This window comes from Schistocerca nitens, chromosome 8, assembly GCF_023898315.1.
Source record: "Schistocerca nitens isolate TAMUIC-IGC-003100 chromosome 8, iqSchNite1.1, whole genome shotgun sequence".
Lineage (NCBI taxonomy): Eukaryota > Metazoa > Arthropoda > Insecta > Orthoptera > Acrididae > Schistocerca > Schistocerca nitens.
This window is the reverse complement of record NC_064621.1, coordinates 503,146,543-503,156,842: the sequence shown is the minus strand read 5'-3', so window position 1 is coordinate 503,156,842 and position 10,300 is coordinate 503,146,543. Positions and strand designations below refer to the sequence as shown.

Here is a 10,300-nt window from a genome sequence, read left to right as displayed (position 1 = left end):
TCATCAAAACTTACAGGTCAATTATCTGTATACACAATTAAGCTTGTACGGAATCCTCAGAGCGCCAGTCCTTGATCGGTATTTTTTACTAACAACCGGGTGCTTATTTCTCAACAAACATTGTTTACATTGAACCTGAGCGTCGAATAACTAGTATCTTCCTAAGCATACAATTCCCAAAAAAGCGACAAATTTAAGACCTCCATTTCAAATGAAGTGTTTGAACGTTTCCCATAGTTGATATTCCGATCAAAAAAGCCTTTTTGTGTTCCTTTCGCTTGGCCCAAGGACCGAAATTTTGTCACTTGTCCAATTTGAAACTGACATTGGATTCGAGAACCACTGATCGTAAAATTGCTGTTTCCGTTTAAAGTCACAGGGAACACTCCGAAAAGGGTCACATTCCAGTGCTAAAAAAGGAATCTGTGGCCAATTCTACGTACCTTGTGTCTCATTGTAGGGAACAATACCATTTAGCGAAAACATTATATTCTGTTAGCAGAAATGGTAACTGACGTAGTACATTCTTTAAATCTATCAGTGACACATTCAAAAGAACAACTTAATCGTTTCCGAACACGCAGTGGTTATTTTTCTGACTCCAGCCACGTTTTAAAAATGACCACACAATGTAAGCACCTGATGCTACTAAACGCGGCGTGTGCAACTAGTTTAATTTTATCACTGACTGGCTGCAATTGGTTAAATTGTGAAATGTTATTCTAATTCTGCAAATAACAGAGTAAAATAACAAAACAGTATAGTTCAAGGCATAGTTAAAATGATTATTTTGCTCAGCATCTTTCCTTCTCTCTGTTAAGTTCTGCATCTAACATGATCCTCTAACGTGCCAATACGTGAAGCGTCATCGAGTTTACCATAGTCGAACAGAAAAATCGGTGCCTCTAGATCCACTCGTCTGGACAAGACAGTCGTGTACGGTCAATCGGTTGCCTGAAGAACTGCCACAGAATCTTTCCTTTGTGTCAGACGAGGAAGTAGGAAGGTAGTTTGCAGTTTAATATCCCGTCGATGACGAGTTCATTACACAAAGGACGATCCCAGATTGAGTATGTATTGGGAAGGAAATGGACCGTATCATCTCGGGTTTTGCCTTAAGCGACTTAACCAAAGCTCGGACATGCGAATCTGAATATTCGTACAGGGATCTGATTCAGTGAAACCCCTGAACGAGAGACCAGAGTCTTAGCGTGTCTAAGACAAGTTACTTAATCCTGTGTTACTCCACTACTTTGCATATTAATCTCAACGGACAAAATGTTAGTCACCTCCTTAAGAAACCGCACTAGCTGCTTTGGCGTCTTGTGGTAGTTTTAGAACTGTTAACAGGTGATAATGTGCCTTCCACCGCTGACTTAAGTCATGCCAGTGAATTACGATTCATCTCAACCAGTTTTCGAGCTCGCCGATGAAATCGGGTACCGGTCACGTGACATCTCGCGCTCGCTGTGTGGTGTGATCTTTCTCTTGGCCACCAAATTTACGAAAGCCTTTTTAGAATTCCATCGCAGATAAATACCTATGACGAGCAAGACTATAAATATGACTTGCTGCTCGTTTCATTCGCAGGAATTTTAACTTTTCTCCTATATTTCTGGCTAACCACGCCCTCGGAAATCGCGATACATTCGGGAAAAAATGGTCAAATATTTCTGACAAGGTCAAATACAAATGTTATTGCCAGTTATTTCACTCGCACCAGTTTCATCTTTCTTTAGTTTTTTAATCAGACTGTAGTCACGAAATGGAACAGGCATTACTGAAAGAGTACGCTCTTGTATGAAACATCGAATATTGCAGAACACGCTTCTGCAGGTCTCTATTCACAGGACCACACCGACCGCTGCTTGTTTTGGCTTTATTATTCCTTATATGAAACCTCCTTAGGACTTTTACAGTCGAACACACATTAACTATCACAAATCCTAACTAGAGTGATGCGTTTGTGATAAACCATCCTTACGCTGTTGCCTTTTAATGGCGTACTGCCATAACACGCAAGTTAACGCAAATACAGTGAACCCAATATGGCGAGCAAGGGACTTCACGTGACCCCAATCCCAGCCGCACGTCTGGCACTTCCGAATTTTAGTCACTCATGGACGGAGGAGCTATTATACCGATTCCTTCGTTGGACGACGGGTGAGGTCAGGTAGCGCATCCGGCGACCGAATTCCACTGGCACTGTCAAATCCGATCTATAACGATGCTGACACCTTAAAAATATGAGAAAAGGAAAAAGAAGAAAGAAAAACAAAAGTAGCAGGTGACATCCCTGCAGTTGCGTAGCTCTACAGGATGTAGTCACCAATGATAGCTTCCGCTGGACATGGTATACTGAAGAGACTTGTGGACTTCGTCCCTAGCCAAATTGAGACCATCATCAATCTAGAATTAGCGTGAAGTGTCCTGGAGGTGGCTATCAGTACTTCGGAGATCTTTCATATGTAGGCTTAGAAAGGATTTTGTCTGCCCAGTTATGTCCGTTATTGCTAATATAGACAACTAAATGAAGCTCTCGTCACTTGCTGGTTACAGGTGAACTGACCGCCGCTGCCTGTTAGACCTTGGACTGTCGGTGATGGCGCGGATGGAGCGCCTCTGCCTCTACGCGGGGCTGGCGCTCTGCGTGGCCGTATTGGCTGGCGCCCGGACTGTGGGCAAGGAGGAAGAAGCCGCCCCCGCTGACCTCGAGTCGGCCGCCTCCCACTGGGGACATGGAGGCGGAGGAGGCGGTGGCCACGGAGGCCACGGGGGCGGCGGTGGTGGTGGCCACGGAGGCCACGGGGGCGGCGGTGGTGGTGGCCACGGGGGCCACGGGGGCGGCGGTGGTGGTGGCCACGGGGGCGGCGGTGGCGGCAGCGGCGGCCACGGCGGACACCACTTCGAGAAAGGTGGTGGCCACGAACACCACTCTGGCCACCACGGCGGCCACGGCCACAAGGGTGACAAAGGATACAAGGTGAGACTGATGAACGTGGATTGAGATGCGAATTTTTTCCACCTTCTTACTGGCCATTCCACTCGAGTCCAGCAGGCGACCCTGTACACCGAATTTCTCACAGTTTAAAAGTTGTTGTTGTTGTGGTCTTCAGTCCTGAGACTGGCTTGATGCAGCTCTCCACGCTACTCTATTCTGTGCAAGCTTCTTCATCTCCCAGTACAGAAGAAGAACAAATAACTGATCACATAAAGTGATCTGTCATTCACGGGCAGATGTGTTCTTAAGGGAAAGCTCTCGTGAACCCTTTGGCTCGTTTGAGCACGACAGTGCTTTCCTCGTCGTAGTGGTTTTGCCTTCATCTGACCTATAATCTTACCTACCCAGCAACTTACAGGGGAAATTACAGTTTAATGTGAACTCAGAACAACAAAACTGGTGACTATCAACACAGAAAATATAACAGATTCTTCTCCACACATTTTCTACACTGTAATTCCTCAAGTGAAACTGGGCTGTCGACACTGCAGCGAAACTTCAGTCCCGATCGTCTTATCCAGCATTATTGAACATAAAAATTTAGAGTCTCTTACTTGATACAGATTTTCACCTTATCAGTTCATTCGTTTAATCTAACTGTTGTCGTGCTAAAATCTGTTCTACAAAGCGTTCCATACAATTTTTCTGAAGGCTGATGGTTACAGCCACTTGCTGATAATACCTACATCATGTGCTTAATTCAAGTTGATTGTCTCAGTACTTTTCTGGAGTGAGAAAGTATTAAATGATAAGATTCAGCCTTGTGAGGTCAAATAAAGAGCTGTTAGGATAAAGTGGCAGTGATGTTGCCGAGTTACTGTCACATTAAAGTTTTGCAAACATTGGGAAACACGCTACTTTTATTATTATTCATTATTTTCACAACTGTACACGCATTTCTGAACGTGTGTCCTCCTTCTATAAAGTCTTCATATCTTTCCTTCGTGGAGCTTTAGTCTCCCTTCTAGCGCCAGCAATTCTTTTTAAACATCGCAGCTTCTACTTCTGGTAGTCTCTTGATCGTACTTTTTAGTGTTTGTGTCTGTTAACTCTTATCCTCAGCCACAACAAGCTAGTTTTCATTTGTGTGTTCGACCCCTTATTTAAAGTAAATTCTTCTGTTGACTAATTTAGAATATGAAAAATGTTAACACTTAAGATACTTGTCGACTCAGAGGAACCAATAGTTTTTAAAAAAAATTTAAATTAGTACCTCCTTTTCGATGAAAGCATAAATGAAAAGATAATGTTTTCTTTACGAACAGGGATACCATGAGCACGAGAAGGGTTCAAAGGGCCACCACGACAAGGAAGGGCACAGTGGACACTACTCTGACCACGGAGGCAAGAAGAAGAGCCATCATGAGGAGGGCGGTCACTACGGAGAACATCACTACGGCGAGAAGGGCGAGAAGGGCGCCAAGTACGGGGAAGGTGGCAAGCATTCCAAGGGTCACAGCACCAAGGGCGGCCACTCAGTGCACAAGAAGGACGAGTATGGAAAGAAGCACGAGTTTTACGATGAACACCACGAGGGTGGGCACCACAGCAAACACGGAGAACACGGCTCGCACCATGAAGGAAAGAGCGGTGGACACAAGAAGGGAGGCCACTACCACGGCGGCCACCACGAGGGCCATCACGGCAAGAAAGGCCATCACGAGAAGGGAGGACACCACCACGACCACAAGGGTCACAAGTCCGCTGGGGGTCATGACTCGCACCACGGACACCACTCTGATTATGGGAAGAAGGGAGGTCATTCCGAACACCACGAGTGGGGACACAGCAGTGGAGGCGGCAGTGGTGGCGGCGGCGGTGGCCACGGAGGCGGCGGTGGTGGACACGGAGGCGGCGGTGGCGGCCACGGAGGCGGAGGACACGGAGGCGGAGGTGGTGGTGGACACGGTGGACACGGAGGCGGCGGCGGTGGCGGACACGGCGGACACGGCGGAGGAGGCGGCGGTGGACACGGTGGACACGGAGGCGGCGGCGGTGGCGGACATGGCGGACACGGAGGCGGCGGTGGAGGACACGGAGGATGGGGACACGGAGGCGGCGGCGGTGGACACGGAGGCGGCGGCGGCGGCCACGGTGGACACGGAGGCGGCGGTGGCGGACACGGAGGATGGGGACACGGAGGCGGCGGTGGTGGACACGGAGGCGGCGGAGGCGGACACGGAGGATGGGGACACGGAGGCGGCGGTGGTGGACACGGAGGCGGCGGCGGCGGACATGGAGGCGGCGGCCATGGTGGTTGGGGACACGGAGGTGGTAGCCATGGAGGTGGAGGAGGTGGACATGGGCACGGGTGGTGAAACAGAAACAGACGTGGCACTGATGAATACATACACATCCATTAGAAAAAGAGAGTTCACAGCCTCATTCTTGACGGAAGTGGATTCTTACTCACTGATCTCGTTTTCCTCCCTCCTGTTGTTAATGTTTGTTGATCGCTCTCCCTTACTGGGAGAAATTTGTTGTATCATTGTTGACTAAGTGACTGACAATAAAACGAATTTACAAATAATATTTTCAAATTATTTTAATGCTATTCCAAGCCAGACAATGAGGGTTTATCAAAGAAAAAACTTTGTCCCTATTAACAACTAATTACCTATATCACATTAAAGTTTAAACAAAATTATCATACAACAGAAAAAACAGCGACTATATACGTATAATATCAAAAGGAGCTTAAATTTCAGAAGTAAACACGATAAATAAAACAAGTATGAATAAAATACCCTGGTGGTGATGCCAATTTTGTTTTGTCAATTTAATTAATATAGGATTTGCAGTTCATTGTTTGAATATGAAAAAAAGCAGTAGGTAATTAAAGCTGCTAGGCTTTTCTCATCCCAGCTGTTCCAACATGAAACACTTGGAAGTATGCCCTCTTGCTGTGCTTGTGTGATTAAGTTAGAAAATCATCCATCACCATTGTTTGTCAAAATTTCCATCTTTCATCGAATAATGTTTCAAATCTGGTCTAACAGAGACAATGTTTATTACCAACATCTTGTAAAAAAATTATTAGAATACTTTCGTTAGAAGTGTTCAACCGAATACAAACAAAACTGCGCAAATTTATTACGCATGACATGAACTAGCAATTTATAGAACTTGTATTTAGGTGTAGCCACATATAAATCAAAGCTATGACTAAAATTCCTCACCGATGCCGTCAGTGTAAAAGCCAGAAACTAAAAGTGGAAATACTGCTTTTTCCACGAACAATAATATGATCTGTACAGCGGCCTGTCGTGTTTCAATTTGATAAGACTATTCGTGCTTCCAGCTTCGGCGAGTGGTTTAAATTTCAGCAGCCCTTAGCGGCTAATCTAATACTTCACCGTCACTTCGAGGTGACGGCTTTATAGAACTGTGCTACTGGGCGTGAAGTCGCACGCTGCCAGTCCACCATTAACAAAGTACACCAGAGCTTCACCCTCGCCGTGCCAAGAACCTACGCCGTACCCAGCTGCAGGCTACCGTCTTTATTCACGTGGTACCTGCTACTCACATTTCTACAGTTTCTTTTAGTACGCTAACCCATTAACAACTGTATTACTATCATAATGAACCTCAAGCAGTCGACTTATAGAAGTCACAATTGCCACTAAGAATCCAACAATGACACAAACAACATTTCTGCACACTGAAATTACTAATTAACACAGTATCTTTATTTAATTCAAAATTATATAATTATGGAACTTAACAGCGAGATATTTAGTCACTTCACAAGACCGTAATTGTAACACACTCGTTATAAATGGATGATAATAAATTCCAGTTGATGTTTTGATAACAAATATTCTGAAATCAACCAGTATGCACACAATAACAATCAATACTCATCCGTAATCGGAAACCTATACTAATGGATGATAATGGATGATAATAAATTCCAGTTGATGTTTTGATAACAAATATTCTGAAATCAACCAGTATGCACACAATAACAATCAATACTCATCCATAATCGGAAACCTATAAAATTTGCCTGGAATAAAAATTCTTGTAGCCATATAAGTAAACATTAAGCATTCCATGTACAGGGTGTTTCAAAAATGAGCGGTATACTTGAAACGGCAATAAAAACTAAACGAGCAGCGATAGAAATACACCGTTTGTTGCAATATGCTTGGGACAACAGTACATTTTCAGGCGGACAAACTTTCGAAATTACAGTAGTTACAATTTTCAACAACAGATGGCGCTGCAAGTGATGTGAAAGATATAGAAGACAACGCAGTCTGTGGGTGCGCCATTCTGTACGTCGTCTTTCTGCTGTAAGCGTGTGCTGTTCACAACGTGCAAGTGTGCTGTGGACAACATGGTTTATTCCTTAGAACAGAGGATTTTTCTGGTGTTGGAATTCCACCGCCTAGAACACAGTGTTGTTGCAACAAGACGAAGTTTTCAACGGAGGTTTAATGTAACCAAAGGACCGAAAAGCGATACAATAAAGGATCTGTTTGCAAAATTTCAACGGACTGGGAACGTGACGGATGAACGTTCTGGAAAGGTAGGGCGACCGCGTACGGCAAGCACATAGGGCAACGCGCAGCTAGTGCAGCAGGTGATCCAACAGCGGCCTCGGGTTTCCGTTCGCCATGTTGCAGCTGCGGTCCAAATGACGCCGACGTCCACGTATCGTCTCATGCGCCAGAGTGTACACCTCTACCCATACAAAATTCAAACGTGGCAACCCCTCAGCGCCGCTACCATTGCTGCACGAGAGACATTCGTTAACGATATAGTGCACAGGATTGATGACGGCGATATGCATGTGGGCAGCATTTGGTTTACTGACGAAGCTTATTTTTACCTGGACGGCTTCGTCAATAAACAGAACGGGCGCATATGGGGAACCGAAAAGCCCATGTTGCGGTCCCATCGTCCCTGCCTCCTCAAAAAGTACTGGTCTGGGCCGCCATTTCTTCCAAAGGAATCATTGGTCCATTTTTCAGATCCGAAACGATTACTGCATCACGCTATCTGGACATTCTTCGTGAATTTGTGGCGGTACAAACTGCCTTAGACGACACTGCGAACACCTCGTGGTTTATGCAAGATGGTGCCCGGCCACATCGCACGGCCGACGTCTTTAATTTCCTGAATGAATATTTCGATGATCGTGTGATTGCTTTGGGCTATCCGAAACATACAGGAGGCGGCGTGGATTGGCCTCCCTATTCGCCAGACATGAACCCCTGTGACTTCTTTCTGTGGGGACACTTGAAAGACCAGGTGTACCGCCAGAATCCAAAAACAATTGAACAGCTGAAGCAGTACATCTCATCTGCATGTGAAGCCATTCCGCCAGACACGTTGTCAAAGGTTTCGGGTAATTTCATTCAGAGACTACGCCATATTATTGCTACGCATGGTGGATATGTGGAAAATATCGTACTATAGAGTTTCCCAGACCGCAGCGCCATCTGTTGTTGACAATTGTAACTACTGTAATTTCGAAAGTTTGTCTGCCTGAAAATGTACTGTTGTCCCAAGCATTTTGCAACAAACGGTGTATTTCTATCGCTGCTCGTTTAGTTTGTATTGCCGTTTCAAATATACCGGTCATTTTTGAAACACCCTGTACATAGTCACAGGAGTTATATGGAAAAACGGCGGTGGGTGAATACTTAACATTATCTGGTGCCGCAACTTTAATTGTCGTTTTGTCTATCGAGACACTAAAAGCATTCATCCTCTACTTTTCTATATCCACGTGGATTCTCCTTAGGATCAGTCTATATACTGTTTCCGTAATGAAATCTTCACTACCAGAATGTTTCAAAGCAGTGTATACTCAGCTGCAGGATTCAAGATGCGTTATAGGAAGAACTCCTCGGCAGTGCGTAATTAATTCTACGCGGCACGCTTTCTCTCAGGAGATCAGATCCAAGAAGGTAGGTAGAAGAATTACTGAACAGTGTGGAAAGTAGGAGAGAACGACTAGCAAACGGAAATTGTGTAATGGGCTGTGTGACACATCTGGATATCACACTCCGTAACAGCACTTTTCGTGACAGGTAAAGATCCACGTTCGAAGTCTGTCCTAGTACATCATTTTCACCTGTCACAAGCTGCTACCATACTTTTCACTACTCCACACAGCATTTCCGCGACTTCATGGAATCATGCACCTAGGACATAAGGATTAATTATGCAAAAATAAAGATGAGAGGTTTCATTAAAAAATAGTTCAAATGGCTCTGAGCACTATGGGACTTAACTGCTGAGGTCATCAGTCCCCTAGAACTTAGAACTACTTAAACCTAACTAACCTAAGGACATCACACAAATCCATGCCCGAAGCAGGGTTCGAACCTGCGACCGTAGCGGTCGCGCGGTTCCAGACTGTAGCGCCTAGAACCGCTCGGCCACTCCGACCGGCGAGGTTTCATTAGAAAAAAACTTAAACAACGAGTACGATCTAGGAACCTAATGATAATATCGTTCCCATAAGATTCCTCATAAGCACTATATTTTAGTCAGGAGATCCACTATCATCGATTACTGTAGATCTATCCATTTAAATCCATTTAAACTATACTTATTTCGCACCTATCACTTTTTAATTCTTTGTTTAACCAAAGATCAGGTTGAAGCTAGACTGAAATTTTCACTCTACAGCGGAGTGTGCGCTAATATAAAACTTCCTGGCAGATAAAAACTGTGTGCCGGACCGAGACTCGAACTCGGGACCTTTGCCTTTCGCGGGCAAGTACTCTACCAACTGAGCTACCCAAGCATGACTCATGCCCCGTCCTCACAGCCTTAATTCCGCCAGTACCTCGTCTCCTACGTTCCAAACTTCACAGAAGCTCTCCTGCGAACCTTGCAGAACTAGCACTCCTGGAAGAAACGATATTGCAGAGACATGAGTTAGTCACAGCCTGAGGGATGCTTCTAGAATGAAATTTTCACTCTTCAGCGGAGTGTGCGCTGATATGAAACTTCCTGGCAGATTAAAACTGTGTGCCGAACCGAGACTCGAACTCGGGACCTTTGCTTTTGCGGGAAAGTGCTCTCCTGCAAGGTCCGCAGGAGAGCTTCTGTGAAATTTGGAAGGTAGGAGACGAGGTACTGGCGGAATTAAAGTTTGAAGCTGTTAATAAATTAATTGTATAATCAGAATAATGTTTTTAGGGGATCAGATCGTGGATCACGTAAACCAAATACGACTTTTGGAGGAACCATGAACCATTTCTCTTTTATGTACACTTTCAAAAATGAGACGCAAAAATCTTCAAGTTTCGAACTCATTTTGTAGTTCAGATGCTA

General features: G+C 45.0%; 1 protein-coding gene across 1 annotated transcript; it reads left to right on the top strand.

The window, feature by feature from the left end:
- Positions 1-2,740: 2,740 nt before the first annotated feature.
- Positions 2,741-5,319, top strand: LOC126199644 (uncharacterized; the record flags this gene model as incomplete). The annotated part of the gene is made up of 2 exons (XM_049936570.1): positions 2,741-2,983; positions 4,267-5,319. Coding segments are annotated over 2 exons (1,296 nt in total), but the record flags the coding sequence as incomplete, so codon positions are not given.
- Positions 5,320-10,300: the final 4,981 nt, after the last annotated feature.